We start from the raw sequence: 22,180 nt of genomic DNA, 5'->3' as shown, positions 1-22,180 counted from the left end.
AAAATTGGTACCGCATAAGTTTTACATTATGACCCCTGGGTCGAGGCCTCTGCTGGTGGATTGTTAGCCCCCGAGGGTCTTTATAGTCCAGAAGCTAAGTACTTCGTTGCTAGCTTGAAAATACGGATGTATATTTAATTGCTGTGATAAAATTTAGAAATTCATTTCAAAATTAAGGATCATCTCCCTCATGCATAGCTCTGATTCTTGGACGAATTTGACTCCACTTTTTGGCACTTTGTTTTCCTATAATACCTCTAGCAAGTTAATTGTTATTTCGGATTTCAAAGAGACATTATTTGTCGAAATGTGCATCTGGTGCATCAAAATTGGTACCGTATACGTTTTGCATTGCTTATTCGTCCTAGGCGCCCGATGCCACCTCTGGTATATCCAGGAGTATGTGTGTGCCTAACTTTCTATTTTGTATTTCTTATAGGAGTTATGAGATTGATTGATCACTGTTCGTTATCTTCACCTTTATAGGAGTCATGAGATTGATTGATCACTATTCGATATCTTCAACTTTATAGGAGTTATGAGATTGATCACTGTTCGTTATTTTCACCTTTATAGGAGTTATGAGATTGATCACTGTTCGTTATCTTCACCTTTATAGGAGTTATGAGATTGATCACAGCTCGTTATCTTCACCTTTATAAGAGTTATGAGATTGATCACTGTTAGTTATATTCACCTTTATAAGAGTTATGAGATTGATCACTGTTCGTTATCTTCACCTTTATAGGAGTTACGAGATTGATCACTGTTCGTTATCTTCACCTTTCATTATAGGAGTTATGATGTTGATCACTGTTAGTTATCTTCACCTTTACAGGCGTTATGAGATTGATCACTGTTCATTATTTTCACCTTTATAGGAGTTATGAGATTGATTGATCACTGTTCGTTATCTTCACATTTAAAGGAGTTATGAGATTGATCACTGTTCGTTATCTTCACCTTTCATTATAGGAGTTATGAGATTGATCACTGTTCATTATCTTCACCTTTCATTCATTCTTTTCCGTGACATTGCGAGGAAAAATTACATGCAGCTGTTTCCAGTTTCCCTAACGTCATGTAATAAATTCAAATGTAAAACGATAAAAAGATGCCTCTCAGGAATGTTTACCATATTACATCTGTATCAAAATTTCCAAAATAAGATGTGTTCCAATAATTTTACAAAATTAGGAGGGATTAAAGTACATGAAGTGTACTTCACCAAACCAGATTTTCTTAGTTAGTGAAATCGCTTTCTTAATACACTATCAACTTTAATATTAGTATTTTACTACTTAAAAGCATCAGTAAGTAAAAATGGGGAGAGACCACTAGGCTGAACAATTCACTCGGAAACTGAATAAAAGTGTTAAGTTTGTATGTAAAATATCAGAAGTTTGCACATCAATAAATTCTTCAAAAAACTGTTTGATTCTTATAATTCGAATTCGTTCACTGTATTAACAATTTCAATATGTTGATCGTTTTCCCTCTGAGTCTCCGTACATTACATTTGTTTTAGGCGTGTATGAATACATCGCGTTTTGGGGTTTATTGATGTGTGAATTATCGGTCAGATTTATTTTTGTCCAATGAAAACAATTGTTGTAAACAACATTGAGATTACTTTTTATAAACACCCTTCATTGTACAGAAATAGTCATAAGCATGTATGAAGCAAATTATCTAACTTATTTGAAAATTGAATACTTTTTATTAATTATATATCCTATCCAGCTTCCTTAAACTGGCCACGGTCTATTCATTGAATATTTTATCGTTCTCTCGTGTATTATAATGCTAACCTATCAATAAATTAAATTCCCAAATGTTACTTGCAGAAAATAAAAGTCCTAAAAATTATAAATTCTATGTAATTCAAATCTACTAATAATACTAATTATGTAATCGATTATACATTTCTTGTAACCTCCACTAGTATTGTAAATAAGTATTGTAAAAGCAAAACAGGGTCCTTGTTTCTAAATCAAATGGAGATTCAATAAAGATAAATAGGTTTGATTGGTTCTTGCGCCCACCATCACGTCCAGTTATCTTTGTTTTCTGTCAAGTGTTAAGTCCTCTCTCTATCTTTCCTTCCAGTTCATGACGAACAAATATGAGTAACATGCATGTATCCTCATGTAGTGTGGATTAAATTTTGATATCCACAATCACATTCTCTGAAAAAATGTGAAAGACATGAACACTGATTTGGGTGAATTAAACAGGATACAAGCGTACGCATGAGAATGCATGATTTAATTAAACTAGATAGATTCCCGAGAAAATGTCACAATTCTGAAACAAAATGCAGTTTCTCTCAATGAGATTCCACTTCACGTCTGCTTTAAAAACCAGTACGTGCTCATCAAATGGAATTGTTGAAATCAGACAACCTTAATCATGCTTCTATCTGATCGTATTGTTTTGAATTAAAGTGTGTTTTCCTTTTTTTGGAATATTGTTCTTATTGAGATTTCTTTTTCAGAAATTAAAGAACAATTTTTGTAATAAAGCATATTGTAATGTTACGTTGCCAGAGTGTAAGGAGTTCCTCAATATCTTTCAGTTTGTGAATACATGTCTTAAGAGTCCTAAAGATCTCTTAGGTTAACACGCAAGGACAGATAAACAATCTGTCACCAATATTCTATGACATAGATTTGAAAGTATTTGGGAAGAAAGTGCAATTTATCATTATCTGAGATTTGCCTAGAGTACTTCGTGGGCGCAAGGGTCAAAGCCAAGGTCATTGTTTTACGTCTCTCTGATAAGACATCAGGAGACCACTCTGCAAGGATGCAGATTTTAGGTAATTGAAATAATTTTATATCTTAAACATTATTTCATTAACTTTTATTTCTTGTAATGAGTTTTCTTCAATGATCCTCTATCAGTATGTGTTTTGCAATTTTGATATTCATCACACATCGTCAGTCATCGGATTAGGGAAAGATCCCAACTATTTCTTCCCAAATATATGATCTAAAAAGTTGTATTTTTAAGCTGTATGATCTTTATAAAACATTATTCTTTCGATTGAAAGACATGAATGCTTTTACAACATTTTACTGTATAGAAGTGCCATCCAGATGTGATTTCTACATGTAATATTGTTATTACCAGGACTGTTCATGTGTGTGGTGGGGTTAGTGTGGGGACAGAACTCTACTTGTGACGACATAGACTCCGATGTTTGCCAAACCTTCAATGCTCACGTCAACGTCTGTAGTGATCCATGTCTCTCAAAACTGTGTCCTAGGACCTGCAATATGTGCCGTAAGATAGATATTACAATTATTATGATTAGTTTTCCAGCTGTTTTTACTATAAAACAGCAGTTCAAAAGTTTGTAATAAGTGATATATATATGGTGCATTCCAAGAACACGTTCTTCAAAACACCGACCAAAAAGGCTGTACAAGAAGAAAATAGGAACACCGATTACAAATTATTCTAAAAGCAAAGCAGATAATTAAAAGAATTTATACCGGGCTATTTTCGCCTCGTAGTATTTTCACTTTTCTACTATTTCAAATGGTTTTGCTCCGTTTAAATTCATTTAGACACAGTTGTGTTAAAAGAGAAAAAAACAGTTTCGTCCAGTCTAAACGTTGACCACTACCAACGAGAGCGAAAGGGGGGGGGGGGTAAAACGGAGCGAATATTTATCTGAAGGCAGTAATGCGATAGCTGCGAAATTAAAGTTCTACAGAACTGCTCAAATTGTATTCGTTCGTATATATCATAATGTATAATACATGTAGTACATAAATAGATATTCCCTGTAAACTATTGTTGCAGGCGTTTGACTCGCGATTTCTAAATGAAGTCCAGGTATATTGTTTTTTCGGTTCTTTCGTCCACCTGTTATACTGTCTTATCATTCTAAATCAGCAAAAATAGCTATTTCTGATGTTATGTTTTCATTCTAAATGTGCTACAAGGCTTTAGAAGGTCCCAGGGTTCAGATCAGATGTAAATAAGTGTTGTGCTTTTGGCTAATTGTTTAGTCTTTAGGATGTTTATTAATGATGGAAATTTAAGGAAAACAATAATTGATTAATCTCATAAATGCCACTAAGAATACAAAAGCTGAGAGAGTAGAGCAAACACGCACCACTGGAAACACCTGCTATGGGATCTGGAGGAGTCTGATGGACGGTTACAGCCGTCGTAAGCCCTGTATTTTGATAAGGTGAATGGAGTAATTCATAGTCAAAATCAGTACATAATGACAGGTAGTATTTGCAAATAAGATCATTATCATAACCATGGACGTTTGGGAAATGCTGACTTCAAAGGAGACAGTTCAAACCCCTATAACGTTAATTTGTCAGTAACTTAAACCGATTTAAATCATCATTATACCACCAGGAAAGGTGAAGATAACAACAATGATAAATCTCCTAATAGCAATACAAAATAGAGAGTTGGGCAAACACGGACCCCTCGATATACCAGAGGTGGGATCAAGTTCCTAAGAGACGTAAGCAAGCCCTGTCGAAGCTCTCACGTATCGAATCAGTTCAAAGAAATAAATACCATATGCAGGTGATAATAGAATATTCCTACACAAATATGGAAAGTTAACAAAGAAGAAGCTGAAGGTATCTTGTTTGTCATGCAGTTGACTTGTTAGTTTGCCCTTAACGTCTATGTTCAATAAGATACCGAGATATGAAGCAGTATAGAAGACTTTGTGTTGATGTTTATTTCCAATGCACTGGGATGTGTTAAATCCTTTGTGCGTTTAGTAAGCCAGCAGTGATAAAGGGATTGCATAGGTTACATAAGGAAGATGTTTTGGATCTAGCTGAATAAGCTGTAACAACATTATCATTGTTTGTAAAGCACATTTTTACAACTGTATTTTAAACGAACATAATTCTACATTTGGTAACCCTACTTATATTCCAACAGCTCTTTCAAAAGATGAAATTCTGCAAAGCCATACTTCAATTTTAAACACATTTACTATCCCAGTCAATGATACGAATGAATATGAGTTACCGTACCTATACTGGATTCCTATGCTTCACAATACCCTTACAAACAGAAATACATTGTTGGATCCAGTACATTTTCCACCAAGCGCCTAAATGTGTTCCTCATGCTGTGAAGAAGAAACTTTAAATGTCCAGAGCCACAATATATGCCAGAAGTGATATGAATCAAATGTTGATTCTAAAATATTCTAAAGAAGTTTTAGTAAACTTGAAACCGCAAAACGTTTCTCAAATCAACAACGTCAAAACGTATGACTTTTCAACACTTTTCATTACCATTCCTCACGATAATGTAAAGACTAGACTTTTTTGATATCGTAGATAGTTGCTTCGTCAACAAGAATGAAATATGGAAAGATTCAAATCTAGTAACCATACATCCAAAATCACTTTGTCAAACAACACTCTGATTTCATGCACAAATAATCTAAAGTTGAATTTAGAATATTCTGGAGTTCCTCATTGACAATATATTCGTAGTATTTGGTGATCAGGTCCTCCAACAGTCTGTTGAAATTCCCATGGGTACGAATTGGGATCCTTTGTTAGCTGACTTATTTGTATATTCCTATGAAGCCGAATTTATTGAGAAGCTTTTACATGAGAAGAGCAGCTCTCGTGCTGTTACCTTCAACACAACATTTAGATATATCGGAGATGTTTTATATCCAGGAATCCGTGTTTGCCCAACTCTCTATTTGTATTCCTACTAGGAGTTTTGAGATTGATCTCTAATTGTTACCTTCACCTTTTCATCGACACATGAATAAAATTGAACAACGTTGATGAATAAAATGTCGTCTATGTATCTTGATATTGACGTGAAGGTTTCTCTTCTCAATGGTTTTCGTCTTAAAAGTCAACTAAAAAGGAGCAAAATTCTTGAAACAAATTGCTGGAAGACCTGATAAGCAGAGACTAGTATATCTAGAAATTGCGGAACTCCATCATCTTTTGATAAATGGAATAATTTCAGCTTCTCCATTGTCAACTTTCCATATCTATCTATATCCTCCTAGGTACTTGATCCCACCTCCGCAATATGCAAGGTGAAGATAATGAACAGTGATCAATCTCATAACTCCCATAAGCAATACAAAATAGATAGTTTGGCAAACACGGACCCCTGTACACACCAGAGGTGGGATCAGGTGTCTAGGGTCCGTTTTTGCCCAACTTTCTATTTTGTATAGCTTATAGGAGTTATGAGATTGATCACTGTACAATATTTTCACCTTTCATCGTTTCTAATGCACACACAAAATGTCATGGACAGTATTTGTTTAGACGTGGACAAAAATGATACGATGCCGAAATAGACACTGGTGCAGCTAAAGTTGTCCTTTATTTTTCTGAGATGCTAAGAAGTATGATAAAATGAAGCACCATATGTAACATTAAAAAGTTGTATTTGAATTCATCTAAAACACCGAATGCAGAAGATCACAATGGCCCATTATCATTATTTTGAGAATCCAGTTTTGTCAACTGTGTAATGTACGTTATAAGCGAAGTTATTTGATAAGATAGCGAACATACATGTAAATCACACACTATGTCGATATCAGCATCAGTGTCCAGTTGTATGAAGATGAGTCAAGTTTGATTTACAGTTAAGGTCCAGTTACTTAGATATGAATATAATAGTTAATATCAAGTTAACCTCTGTTAAAGTTAAATAACCGTCGTGCAACTGGGTCTTGATGACATAAGTTCCCATTTTCGTGCATAATCTAGTGTTGTGATCAATCAATTAATTAGCTTTGGTTATTTAAACATCTCTGTTACCCCTTGTATATAACAAAATCCGCATCATGCTATTGAACCAAAAATGGTATAATATGTCAGAATGATATCCAATTTTATATGCAAGCTATAATCCTTGGGTACACAATAGGGATCTGAATTTTTCTTATCAAGGCCCACAATGATACAATGTATAACATTCTTAAGTAAACATTTTTATGTCTTGTAAAATTATTTTTTTATTGAAACCATGGCGTCGAAACCACATTTGTAGAAAGTGGTATACATGTATTTTGACTTGATAGAACTTTTCAATAACTAATCGTTTCCATTTCTTTTTCTAATCTATTTCAGCAAGAAAATGCTACAGTTGTGATGCTGTTTCTTCTTTAAGTGATTGTAATACAACACAAATTTGTCCGGATGCAAATCACGTGAGATATTCATTTTCTACTACTGTTTGTCTAACTCTCTAGTTTGTATTCCTTATAGGTGTTGTTATATTCATGACTGGTTGTTATCTTCACCTTTCCATTAATACAAGTAATTATGAAAATTAATGTCAAATTAATGTGAAAGTTATTTTTTAAGTGTTTCATAGGGACATTGCTAAAACATGCAATTAGAAATTTGAACAAAAGTGCTGTTTGTGATTATCGGGAAAACCTCATCATGGAATCTTTATTTGAACGGCAAACTGACAACTCAACTGTATGACAAATGGGATGATTTCAGCTTCTCCATCGTCAACTTCCCACATTTATGTAGCAATATTCCATTATCACCTGCATATAGTGTTTATATATCTCAACTGATTCGATATGCAAGAGCTTGTTCTGGGTATAGTCAGTTTTTAAATCGAGGTAAGCTACTGACAAACAAGTTGATGGTACAGGGATTTCAACAGTCTCGATTGAAGTCAGCATTTCGCAAATTCTATGGTCGTTATAACGATCTAGTTCGTCAATACAACCTCGCATTGGGTCAAATGCTGTCTGACGTGCTTCATACCGATTGTTAAGTCGTTCTTGGCACACTAATTTGACTGCGGATGGCTCCGTTTACCTGATCAGGATATGGGGCTCACGGCGGGTGTGACCGGTCAACAGGGGATGCTTACTCCTCCTAGGCACCTGATCCCACCTCTGGTGTGTCCAGGGGTCCGTGTTTGCCCAACTATCTATTTTGTATTGCTTGTAGGGGTTATGAGATTGATCACTGTTCGTTATCGTCACCTTGCATTATGTACTTCATTGCAAACTTTGATGATATCATATCGACGGAAACTTAGCTTCATTGGAAAAACGTGTTTTCTCGTTTGCTAAAATCAGAAATATTTTAAAATGCCATTAAAAATCGTGCCGTTTAGGGACAATTTCATTTCATACCATACAAAACGCTGTATATTTTACTTTTTAATGCTATGCAGTTTTTATAAAAAATTTGAAACAGGATCAGAAAACATTGAAATTCACTTTGGTTTGAAGAAGGATTACAAAACTTACAAATTCATCACCTTGATGTTTTCTTTTTGTTATAGGATTGCTTTGTTCATAAGGGTTTAACATCTAACCTCGCAATTTCTTATAACATGGGATGTGCTAAAAAAGACGTAAGTAAAACGTGGTTACTGAAATGGTTTGAAACTTTTAACATTTCCATCACTTTTAAACTTTGAATTTTTAAAAGGTTTAATCACCCTTTTCATGTACATGTTTAAGGTGTGTAGCAATTTGTTTGTCTCTCACCTGTCAACCACACCGACACCATCTACCACGACCACAAAACATGGTATGGCTTTCATATTATTAATTTTGGTGTGGTTTTTTTAATAGACGAGTTTACCAGTATGACTTAGATTGTCATTACAAATCTGCAGAGCCTCGTTTTGATTTTCTCTGAGTTTGATTAAAGTATTTTTCTTAAACCAAATAGTGTTTGTGCAAGACAATGGGGGTGAGAATTATATTTATTAGATGATGTTTATATAAGACAATGGGGCAAAGAATTGTATTTATTTGATGATGTTTATATAAGATAATGGGGCTATGAATTGTATTTATTTGATGATGTTTATATAAGACAATGGGGGTGAGAATTGTATTTATTTAATGATGTTTATATAAGACAATGGGGGTGAGAATTGCATTTATTTGATGATGTTTATATAAGACAATGGGGGGTGAGAATTATATTTATTTGATGATGTTTATATAAGACAATGGGGCGAGAATTGCATTTATTTGATGATGTTTATATAAGACAATGAGGCTGAGAATTGTATTTATTTGATGATGTTTGTATAAAACAATGGGGCGAGAATTGCATTTATTTGATGATGTTTATATAAGACAATGGGGTTGAGAATTGTATTTATTTGATGATGTTTGTATAAGAATTGGGCTGAGAATTGTATTTATTTGATGATGTTTGTATAAGAATGGGGCTGAGAATTGTATTTATTTGATGATGTTTGTATAAGAATGGGGCTGAGAATTATATTTATTTGATGATGATTTAGTAACGACTGGTGGATCATCCTTCCTGGTTGGCAGAAGAAAAAGACATGGTTTAAATGGTGCCTGTTGCAGCTCTGACCTTTGTAACAAATATGAACCCAGCAAAAAGAAACGACAGATGACTTCATCCTTGTCCAGGTCAGCTGTTTTGACCACTCTGCCAACACAGACTACTACATTAGCACCAGGTATGAAATATGATCCCTTATATTAAGATAATAAATTCTCAAAGGGAAACCATTCGTCAGGCTAAAAGTGAATTAGACAGGCACTTCGCATCGTTTTTCAAAGCGGAACAGCGAAAAAGGTTAACTTAATAACTAAACTATTTGATTCATTAGAGACAAGCAAACAAAAATTGTATTTCGAACTTTATATGTAAAAACAATGGAAAATTGTTTATTGTTAAAAATTGGGAACACCCACCCGAGTTGTTACCTGTGTCAGCATGATGAATAGGCATTGAAATATTTTCAATCCATACTTATTAATTATCATTTTTATGCAGATAAAATATTGTAAAAAAAATTGTATTCACGTGTCTTGCTTTTGGTATGCTAGGATTTGCAAGAAGATGCATTGAACTATCTAAACCTATATAAATCAACATTTATATATCTTTTTGTCTATTTATTTGTTTGTTTATCTCTTTGTCTTTTTATCTATGTATATGTCTATTTGCCTTTCTATCTTTCTACATACAGTGTATATGCATTCCAAAACGATAAAGCCTCTCAAGCGTGCATTTCTTATTCTTATGAATATGCATAAAGTTGTGTTTCTAGAGCATGCTTTCTATTGAGTTGATATTATGCCTGTATCATCATACAATATATCACTCAGAAAGGCACGTTTATTTCCAGGTTGCCATGATATCGACACGCTGTCTTGTCAAAAGCTCGCCCACCTAAAAAGAGATTTATGCAACGATGACTGTTTGCTTAAGGCATGTCCTCGAACATGCGGAAAATGCTGTTAGTATGAAATTCAGAATCATATACGTTTATTACACCGATACCATAAATTAGTAGACAAACCATTGATATAAAATTATTTGAAAGAATGTTATATTTATTAAGTCTTTCAAAAGAAGATCATAAATTTTGCTGCATTTGATTAAACTATCAATAAAGAAACCCAATTAATTACAGCTGAATGTTATTCCTGTAACTTTGTGCAAAGCCCAGAAAACTGCACCAGTACATCTGTTTGTCTTCCAGCCGAGGTATGTCTCTAAATACCACATATTCATTTTTGTAATATACTTTTCCGTATCTACAACAACTATCAATTTAAGCCCACATGAAAAAAGAAACCACTGTATGTAAAACTTATACGATACCAATTTTGATGCACCAGATGCGCATTTCGACAAATAATGTCTCTTCAGTGATGCTCAACCGAAATGTTTGAAATCCGAAATAACTATGAAGTTTTAGAGCTAAATATACCCAAAAACAGTGTGCCAAAAATTGGAGCCAAATTCGTCCAAGGATAAGAGCTATGCATGAGGGAGATAATCCTTAATTCTGAAATGAATTTCTAAATTCTACAACAGCAATTAAATATACATCCGTATTTTCAAGCTAGTAACGAAGTACTTAGCTACTGGGCTGTAGAGACCCTCGGGGACTAACAGTCCACCAGCAGAGGCCTCGACCCAGGGGTCATAATGTAAAACTTATACGGTACCAATTTTGATGCACCAGATGCGCATTTCGACAAATAATGTCTCTTCAGTGATGCTCAACCGAAATGTTTGAAATCCGAAATAACTATGAAGTTTTAGAGCTAAATATACCCAAAAACAGCGTGCCAAAAAATTGGAGCCTTTTCATTATTGTGAAAGCTCAAACATTTTGTATTTCAACTTCTCTACCTAGATAGTAGAACCGCAGCTCTGCAGATGATTCGCTAGTTCTCTCATATGTGTCAACTTTTCTAAACTTTCCTGAAATATATTGACATTACGAGTCATTAAGATATTATTGTATTCATATATTGACAGAAATGTTATGCTGTGGAGGAATATCTGGATAGTGGGAAACTTGGATATCGTCTGGGATGTCTTCATGAAAATGTGAGATGCACTTCTATCTAACTATTTTATAGAAACAGTTTTTCTATGATAATAGTAGAAACTGTAGAAAACACTCTCTTGGCAACAATAACTTATTTTTTTTCCTGGAAATTACACAATCAGAAAAATGTAAACATGTCAAAACGAAAATCAGAATTTTTCAACACAGATCACCTTCAAATGTAAATCGTGTGTGATACATGTGTGTGTCATTCCATGGTATGCATGGTAAATAAGTAGGCTTATTATCTAATAGGAACAATTACCTCTGTTGTTACAAGGATAACAGGGATGGTTATAAGAAATACACAATTGTAGATGTTTGTGTGAAATGAATGTTTTAATGAAATTTATCAAACCAATGATAGCGAGGAATGTGTTTTTGTCATCATTATGAAATAAAAGATGCTTCATACATGTACTAAAAAGCATTTGCATACTGTGACGTTTTCAATTAAATTTTAAGGAATATATTTCATTAGGTCTGCGAAAAGTTCCATAAAAATGGAGGCAAAGTGTTTGGTCGAAGGAGTGATCACGTGACGTTGACGTTAGATGGGGACTGTTGTGTTGGGGACCTATGTAACCATCGCCCGCTCGTCCACACCACCACCACGACGCATGCGCCAACTCAGACTGCAAATATGTTAACTACTACTCCACAAGGTGAAAAAAATTAACATTCGCAACATTATACTTTTTTAAACAAGATGTGATAACAACCTTTTCCTATTTTGTTTCTTTGAAATCCAGTATGAAACACTCTGACATAGATTTATTCCCCCCAAACTTGTTTATTTATAAAATATTTTATTAAAAAAATAAGTGAATGCGATTGGGCAGCAAACACAGTCTATTTTAGGCCTCGCCCAAAATTGATTGTTTAAATTTTTCTTCAAATATTGACCAAAAAGTCAGTATTTCGGACATCTTTTGCAAAAAGAAATCTTGGTTGGCATGCGTCGACTAAACTATTTTCATACAAAATTTTGGATATGGCAGTCGAAAAATTGACTTTAGGCGACCTATATTTCAGAGACAAAATAGTTTGGGGAAATAGCTATGTACGATTAGTTGGGAAAAAAAACGATGTAAATAACGTGTATTTGCAATGTTTTCCACAGTTAATTCACTACTAGAAATGTTACCTGTTTTTACATGAATACGACCAAACTAAGGTGGTAGTGACGCTAAGCGTTGTAATCATAAAAATCACGTGCATAAGATATTTCCATAAAAGCTTTGACTTGCTGTGTTGTAGATGGATGCGATTATACGCCAGGCCACCAGTGCCCTAAAGGCTTTAGTACTGTGGGTGGAAAATGCCTCATGATTGGGACGAATGAGGTGCCGTACGACATAGCAAAGGTAATATTTCCTAAAGGTATTTTAGTGCTAATTGATGCTTACTTTGGACCATGTGTGTACTGTATGTATTGCTAGTTTGCAACTTATGTCAATTATTCCAACCATGGAGAAATATAAGAATATGATGTTATGATAAATTTCGTGACTATCATCTATTTATCCCAACTCGCTTCAAATTATGGCGCTTATGAATGCAAATAAGTTCATATGACACTATTTTCGGTACCATCAAATCAAAGTTAAAACCGCTGCGGTGGTCTAGAGGTAGAACTGTCGCGCCGCATGCGGAAGGTCGGGTTTCGAATCCCGGCCTTGACAGACCTAAGTCCTTAAAACAACGTTAAAACAACATCACCAAACGCTCGGAATCAGGTATGAATGTCAAGGGTCCTCGGAGATGACCTTAAAAACTTATGTTCCGTTTCACAGAAGATGTGACACGCTAAAGAACCCTCACTGCTCCATGGGCGTAAGAACCGAACATAGGTCTAGGGTTGAAGCCCGTCAATGGTCTTAATGACGTCTTCAAATGAGTGACAAATTCTTGAAAGAGACGATAAACAGGATACAATCAATTAATCAAAGTTAAATGACAGTAAATTATACTATTAACACAGTACTATAATGAAAGATAGCCAACTAATGAAATTTACATGTTTCTTTTTCAGAGAATTTGTCATAACCATTGCTCAAGATTGATGGAAAATATTTCTATGCGTGACGTTACGGGTATTCATCACCTGATGGATTTGCTTATGCCTCGTAAGTAGAATGTGAGTTGTCTGTGGCGATGTTTTTGTTTTTTTTCCTCGTTTCTTGCTGTTGATATACTGCTAACTTCATTGTAGTTAGTTGATTGTCTAGATATTAGATTGCAAGCAATCAACTTCTCAATTGATGGTCTGGTGGTATGAATAACTGCTTTACGCTCAAACAACTCTGGCATGTTCAATCCACCTGCATATAACATCATTATCTTGCATTCCTGGTCAATTTCAAATTTATATCGTACCAATTGTGATGCACCATTTCGACAAATAATGTCTCTTCAGTGATGCTCAAGCAGAAATATTGGAAATCCGAAATAACAATGAACCTGAACTAAAAAAACAGAGTGCCAAAGACTGGAGTCAAATTCGTCTAAGGATCAGAGCTATACACGATCATTTCCGTTTCATCAGTGCTAACCTTATATCTACCTTGATGATGGCCTGGGGGTTATAAAATTCTCATCGTACTCATACTCAAGCTGAGCCACGTTTATTTTGAGTAAAACTCTGGGTAAGCTCGGAAATGTACCCCATTTGAGTAAGAGAAGGATTTTATGAAAGTCTTACAACCTTCACGTTTGAGTATGAGTACAATTTAGAGCACGAAGTTTGAGTTTTAGTATGAAGGCGTGCCCAAAAAAGTTTGATAACCTCCAGACCGGAACAATCATATAAGGACTACGACACTTGTTTATCAAGCAGTCAAGTAAAACAACCTGCAAATATTCCCCATCCATATATCTACTGCTCGTGAAAAAAACCTTTCATCTGCAAAAGGGTATACTTTCTCATAAGTCACAATGTTCCTTACTATTTTATATGTTTTAGAAATTTGCCGAGATGTTGGTTTATACCCAGTTTCTAACCGATTACAAACTTTTGAAATATTTCGATCATCCCCCGTTGTTTCTCCAAATCTACACTTATAAATTAACAGTTTTGCTTATTAAGTCCGAAACGCTTGCTCCAAAGTTACTGCTTGTACCTTTAATATTGTTCCATATGTGAATAACAGTACGTAACCTGTAATAGAATCTTTCTTAGTTAATTTCTTAAATTTAATTAAAAACCGACTTTTGTTTTCGATAAACTACCCTGAAATAGCAAAAATGAGAGTACAGTGGCGCATCTAAGGCAGGTTTTTTAAATTTTTTAATGACAACTAAAGAATATACAATATGGAGTAAATCCATTGTTTATCGATGATTGATTTTGATCTTACAGAAGAAATAAGTCTCGATAATTTTTCAATACATAAAATATGTCTGTTTGTTTTTTCAATCCTTTTTCAATACTTGATTGAACGAAGCGCCAAGAACAAGGCATTACATCACTATAGACGCTTAGGTCTCTAAACAATCGCACATTCTCGGGCCTTTCCGGGATTGAATCACAACATGGTCAGCATAAAAATGTGTAGACGTTTAGTGTCCGTTATACTTATAATATTTTTTGACTAAACCCATATTTATCATAATTGGATGTTTAATGAACGTAGGTGTTATCGGCTAACTAATAACTCGAATTTATGAGAAAGGGGTTGAGTCAGATTCTCCATTATCAACTTCTCCTATCTATCTTCCAACATTCCATTATCTCCTGCATATGGTGTTTATGCACCCCACTCTTTTAGATTCGTGAGAGCTCATTCTATGTATCATTAATTTTTAAACAGAGGCATACTAAAACAAATAAATAGTTTTTACAGGAGTTATGTTTAAAGATATGAATTCGCAAATTTTACAGGATTGTTTTAATGATCGAACGTACAGCGTGTTATTATATTGTAAAACTTAAACGGTACCAATTTTGATACACCCGTTGGGCATTTATATGATGTAATCTGACATGTTTTATACAAACCATCATGCCGTTTTTCATGCTTATTTTGAATTCGGTTACTTTGTTTATCTGATCATGATAGAGGGCCAATGGCGAGTGTAGCCGTTCAACAGGAATGTTTACTCCTCCTAAGCACCTGATCTCACCTCTTGTTGTTCCAGGTCTGGATTTCTCGAAACAAACTTAAAGTCATAACTTGGACTTAAGTCTGAGATTTTACAAATTATGGTTGCTCAAATAAAAGAAAACTCAAACTTGAATTTGATATTTTTCCGAAAAATTCAAGCCAAGGGTCCATGTTTGCCTTGTGTATGATTTCGTATTTTCTATAGGACTTTTAAATTGATTACCGTTCGTTATTTTAATCTTTTGTTCTGAATATATCCCATATACCTATCAGATTTTATGCCTTCTTTAATTACCAAAACATGAGTTTAAATGTGCAATACAATGTTTTGACTCATACTATGAATTTGCTAATTATTTGATAATTACAGACGTGCCACCAGATAGACGAAAGTTAACTGTTGGAGCTCACACCGATTTCCATCACCGCCTGGTTTGGGACTATTCAGGGCATGTAGTTCAAGATATGCCAAAAAATGTTCACGATAACAATTGTGTCTTCCTTCCGTTCGACGTGCACCATCACGGCTACCTGAAGCTGGATGATTGCTCTGAATACCATTATTTCATTTGTGAAGCACATTTTAGATAAACTGTGTAACTGTCTTCCATATTCCACACATTGTTTTGTGTGTCTTTTTATATATTTCACATATACTTATATGGTAAAAATCGCCGGGAATATTACGACACCGATAGCTATGTTTTCAGTAATGGTAGATGATGGAACCATAGTATAAAAGTGTATAATGCCATATAACAATGTATACTGCATAGTCTGCGCCTTTATTCTCATTCTTAACTCCTAAATTCTTAATTGACAAATTAAGATACTTCTTGCAGGCGGATTGTTTTGACTTTCTGTTAATGGTTATATGAATAAGAGTCCTGATACATTTTTGTTCTTCTTGTCGTCGTAGTAGTGGCAGTAATATTGGTAATAATGATAATAATAATAATAACTAGATGCGATCTCGTTGCGAGCAACGAGTGGGTCTTCCGTCCAATTTTAGATGTGATGAGATAAGAATTTGACTGAGATTTTCGTTCATAAATAATGATACAAATATATTGTCTAGACGTACAATTTAGCTTCGGTAATGTTTTACATATATTGATCATTTAAGTGTTATAAATTAACGACTCTCTGCCCCTCTCGGCCACCAATTAAAGGGGTCAACAGTTTTTGGAGAAAAAAGTTAATGTTATTTACTGCGATACAAATTCGACTGATCAGGCGAGTCATGTCAACCGGAGGCCTATTTTTGATATCTTCTAGATATATTTCGCAAAACTGAACAAATGTCCTATCAAAATTTTCTTGAGAAAAAAAGTTATTGATTGCGACATTTATCAGACTGTTAAGGCGAGTCATAAGGCCCGTGGGCCTTTTTCTTGATATCGTTTGAAAGATCTTGCAAAACTGAACAACTTTTGTTCTACATGTCTTATCAAAAGTTTCTCCAGAAAAAAGTTATTGATTGTGACACTAATCAAACTCTTCAGGCGAGCCATGAGGCCTGTTCGCCTTTTTCATGATGTTGTTCGAAAGATCTTGCGAAACTGAACAACTTTTGTTCTAGATGTTTTATTAAAAGTTTCTCCACAAAAATGTTATAGATTGTAACAATAACCCAACTGTTCAGGTGAGCCATGAGACCCGCAGGCCTATTTCTTAACATCGTTAGTTAACGCTTGCGAAACTGAACAACTTTTGTTCTACATGTCTTGTCAAAAGTTTCTCGAGAAAAAAGTTATTAATGTTATTAATTGGGATACAAATTCGACTGTTTAGGCAAGCCATGACCCCCGGAGGCCTATTTTTTTTATATCACTAGATAGATCTTGCAAAACTGAACAACTTTTATTCTACATGTCTTATCAAAAGTTTCGTGAGAAAAAAGTTAATCATTGCAACAGAAATTCAATGGTTCAGGCGAGCCATGAGGCCCATGGGCCCATTTCTTGATATGGCACGAAAGATCTCAATAAACTGTACAACTTTTGTTATATATGTCTAAACAAAATATTTACGAGTAAAAAGTTCTGATTTAAAACGTGGAAAAAAATTGGGCACTTTTTAAAACTCCATTTTCGACCCCTACCGAGCTTCCATACTAGGCACTTCCGGAAATTTTGAAAAACCCAGGTGCACAACTACAACATGTCGTCTAACATCACTGAAAAGGACAAGGGACGTTATTGGCTATATACCGCCGAGATTTTTTTCATTTTTTTCAACTTTCATACTATGCTTAATTATTCTTTTTATGTACACAACTAGGATGTTCTTCTAATCCCACTTACATGAAAATGACGTAATATTTTATTATGACGTCATGAATATACGCTAAAGATGAGCTGTTTAGCGGAATCTGTTGATTTGAAATAAATTATGAATAAACTTTAGGAAAAACAAATACTTTTGCATGCAACAACCAGATTTATATTTTGCATGTTTAATTATCCATTGGTATTCTTCTTTCATTATCAATATGGTGTCGGTTGTTGGCTGCAAACAATATGAATTTTGAAAAAGAATGAATGCGGAAATCGGCCGTTTTCGTTATGCAAAGTCAATATTTTGCATGTTATAGAACTGAAGCAAACTGTTCCATCATTTAACCTCATAAACTTTTACTTACTTTGCGATTTAATAAATACATGTATGTCCAGTCAAACAATTAATGCTTTCCCTAGTTTGCCATAAAAATCTGCACCTAATAAATGCAGATGATGTCTGCCTTTCGAGTCACGGAGGCGGATCAAAAATCCACCGCATGATGAATGGAAATTATTCTACTTTCGTTTTTAAAAGTCACGGGGATATGTTTGGACGTCCTATCTTTTCAAAGAAAGATTATTTAAGAATAAATTGAATTTTTAAAAAAAATCAAAGACACGCATAGACCTTTAATAACTCGAATTTAATTTCTTTTTACAAAAATTGGACCAAAATTCGTTGATTTTCGGCAAAAATGGGTACTGATACGTTATATCTCAAGAGCTAGATAGTTGGGATGTCTATTACTTTTTTTCGCTAAATTTTAATCTATCTTTAATACAAATATATCAAATATAATGCATTAAACTTATTGCTAATAATATTGACGTGTTTATGCGGGTTTTTTTTCTTGTGTTAATAAACATCAATGTTAACGTACATGCATGTATAGATGTTTTGCACACTCGGTGCCGCCATATTTAATTACCTAATTATATATGCGTGTCAAAGGTCATAGGGGAAAAAACGACGTAATCATGGACGCAGTCTTTTGACAAATCAACGATGTATGCTTTTCCCCCCAAAGATTTTAATGATTTATCTCTTATATTATGCTAGAATTTGTTTACATAATAGATAAAGAAGACCAAAGGTTTACTTTAGCAGATCTTTTATGGAAAAGTTCCTTTCTAGAATTTCTATGAGAAACTATTTATTGGCACTAAAGTTGCTTTTCATACCCATGTTTGAAGATTCCATTTCATAATAAACAATAATTTTTACACTAAAAATCTTAATTCTGAATTGTACAAAAATGTAAAATTTCGATAATAGAGTCTACCCCTCTACCGACTACTGGACCAATGGTATTGTGATGTTTTTAGGGACAGGGGGGTATTAATTATTAATGATAATTTTACAAAGAAAATAGATCATAATGCATTACAACAAATCACGGCAGTATTATCCAGGCACATTATAGCGTCCCTTATCAAGGGGAGGGGGGGGGTACAAAATATAAATATTGACAACTACTACGATATATACAGATACTATTTTTAAAAAGGAAATTTTACAAAAAAAAAGGGGGGGGGGCGAGATTATACGCACGACGACAAATTTTGAAAATCACTTGTAGTCTATATAGTTAGTGAACGTCAGGAATAATTCAGGGCTTTTCCAACCCCCTTCTCTCCTTACACTCGTCAAATATACCTCCATCTCTTTACATTCGTCTAATACAAACCCTCCTTTCTTAGAATCGTCAAATCCCCCCTCCTTTTCCTTACACTTGTCTTACACACCCCTTTCTCCTTACACTCGCAAAGAGAAGTCGATTGTTTAAATCAGACTGCTGAAAATGGATAGACTAACAGTTGGGTATTGGGTGGTGAACCTAAATTGCCTGGTTTATAATTAGTATCCTTATTATTTGCAATAAAGTTTCTAGCTTTAATATATATAGGCCTACATATGTTATACCTAAAAGTGAACTTTGAACTGGTCATTTGTCAAAGTTAGAGATAAATTAAATAATTGTGTAGACATCTCGGTTTTTTTTTAAATTGTCAGAAGCTTATAAGATTTAAAACCATACAAATGAAATGTATATCTCACTCTGTCTCATGGGCAAGTGGAGGAAATTTATAATTGGGAAAAGAATATCGTGCGGATAGACCCTAATAATAGTAGTAGTAGAGAAGAAGTAATATCAGTATTGGTAGTAAATATAGGTATGTAGTAGTTTTTGGAGTGATGATATTTGTGTTTGTAGTGAAGTACTACCATTAGTAGCAGTTGTAGTTGTGTTAATCATAGTAATGGTAGTATCATAGCATTGCTATTAGGAAGAATAGTAGAACTAAATAACGTCAGCTTTTGGAGTCGATATGTTACATGTAATACTGGTAATCGTCTAAAGCTGGTATTAAATGATAGTATTTTTCATCATATGGAGAATCACAAAGATGAGAGTCAACAATAGGGAACACCATTATACCCAATAAATGTGAAACGAAATGAATATCAGCTTAATATGTCTTTGGCTGAATGAGCCAAGGCAACTAAATTGGAATAGCCGAGATATTGATTTATCGGCTTATATAGCATCGCTAAAATGCAAATGATGAACTCTTGGGACGATTGTTCACTTAGAGCAAGTACTCACTTTCAAAAACATTTTGGAGTAGGGAATATGTAGATGGAAGGCTGTGATGATGTTACTCATAAATGAGCCCAATACTTTCCAATAACTAATCAAATCAAGGGCAACCATCAATCTGAAAATATCACTACACTAAAAACAGAAAAGGTATTAAACAAAACCTGAGCAAATACAAAATACTTACTGTAACTATATAAATGACAAAAATAAAGTGCGGCAGGAAGATAGAGAGGGTGAACATGTCTGCCTAAAGTGATGAGGAATTTGCCTGCAGGCGATTTTCTGGTGAACATGCTAATAGCCGTTAGCAAGGGAGGGACTACAAGACACTTATTGACGTCAAAAGTTGTCCACAAATCATTTGAGATACTTAATCCAATGTGTTGGATAAAGATATGTATTTTGGGGTCTACAAAATGAAATCAAATTTAATTTGAGACGCTTTCCAAAAATACGAAGTACCCATGCCTGTTCCTAACCTCATCAAAATATAAAAAGCATAATCCAACATAAAAAGTTTTTAACAATTTATCCATCCCACTTTTTAATTTAGCATAATACACTGTTCTATTTCAACATAATAAAGCTTCCTTTGGTTTAGGTGCTTTTTCTATGAGATGAAAATAGTCTTCCACCTTAAACTTTCTTTTTAGCATTGGCATGGCATGAAAACAAAAATATTTCCATTGATATTTGAACCTAATAATACGTTTTTGTTGATACAATCAACGCTGTTTGATGTAAGAATCATAAATTTATGTTGTCAAAATCTATCTATGTATATAAAAAATCAGCCTCGCGCCAACACACTATCTCCTAAAACCTCCATATCATCACCCGCCTCCTGGATGCCGGCAAAAACCTAGAACGATCCCAAAAGAAAATCCGACGATAAATGAAATTAAAATGACAATGTCACACTGTTCATAAATGTATTTAACATTTAGCGGTGAAATGCTATGATCAATGATGAAAGTTGGTCATATATAGTACCAGAATACCCCGTATATCCATTAAAAAGTAAGGAAACTATGCTATTTAAATAAATAGGACAATATTGCTTAAATGACGGACAGAAGCATAAATTTGTAATATTTTATGCAATCCTAAAAATAACAGTGAAACCCTATAATATGGTCACAATCAAATAAATTCAAGAAAGTCCAGTGACCCACCCGATAAGTCTAAAGTCATCAAGAAATTATGTCACTAGTAGTCGAGCGAATGAGAACCAATGTTAAGATTGTAAACTGCTTCGAAGATAATGGGTGGTATGCCTGTTTTACGTTTCTTTGAGGATTTTATGCTCATTATGAGACAACCCCCACTATAGGTGAACAAGTGAAGATCACGAACAATTCTGATGACCGGATCTGTTTCAAGTAGTGTCAAGTAGAACTTGCAAATATTCTCCATCCAAATCTCTACTGCTCGTGAAGAAGACACTTTTCGTTTGCCAATGCTTTTTTCTTCCTCAGAAGTTTCCTCATCTTTATGTACGCTTTAGAAATTTGCAGAGATGCTGGTTTATATTCAATCTATAATCAATTACAAACTTGCCACTGTTTTTAGAATTTGACATGCTATATTCTCAAAAGATTGGATGTAATGCTACCCAATGCATGATCACGTTATCCGTTGTGGCATTCTGACAATCTGTGATGTGTTTTAGAGACACTTATGTTGAAATATCTGATAAAATATCTTGAATTCTTCAATCTCGTGGGGATCCGGGTTAGAATAGGTCCTCATCACCCCTTTGCCTGTCGTAAGAGGCGACTAAATGGGACGGTCCTTTGGATGGGACCGCAAAAACTGAGGT

The 22,180-nt window shown here is 34.4% G+C and overlaps 1 protein-coding gene across 1 annotated transcript; it reads left to right on the top strand.

Annotated features, from left to right (window-relative positions):
* The first annotated feature begins 2,671 nt into the window (after positions 1–2,671).
* Positions 2,672–16,075, top strand: LOC125675523 (uncharacterized). The gene is made up of 13 exons (XM_048913254.2): positions 2,672–2,821; positions 3,136–3,288; positions 7,119–7,198; positions 8,305–8,376; positions 8,486–8,555; positions 9,286–9,471; positions 10,147–10,257; positions 10,435–10,508; positions 11,292–11,363; positions 11,846–12,029; positions 12,625–12,731; positions 13,400–13,493; positions 15,841–16,075. Exons 1-13 carry the CDS (start codon positions 2,809–2,811, stop codon positions 16,059–16,061), a joined length of 1,437 nt encoding a protein of 478 aa, XP_048769211.2. The 5' UTR covers positions 2,672–2,808; the 3' UTR covers positions 16,062–16,075.
* Positions 16,076–22,180: the final 6,105 nt, after the last annotated feature.

This window comes from Ostrea edulis, chromosome 3 (assembly GCF_947568905.1).
Source record: "Ostrea edulis chromosome 3, xbOstEdul1.1, whole genome shotgun sequence".
In the NCBI taxonomy this organism is placed as follows: Eukaryota; Metazoa; Mollusca; class Bivalvia; order Ostreida; family Ostreidae; genus Ostrea; species Ostrea edulis.
This window is presented reverse-complemented; position numbering and strand designations above follow the sequence as displayed.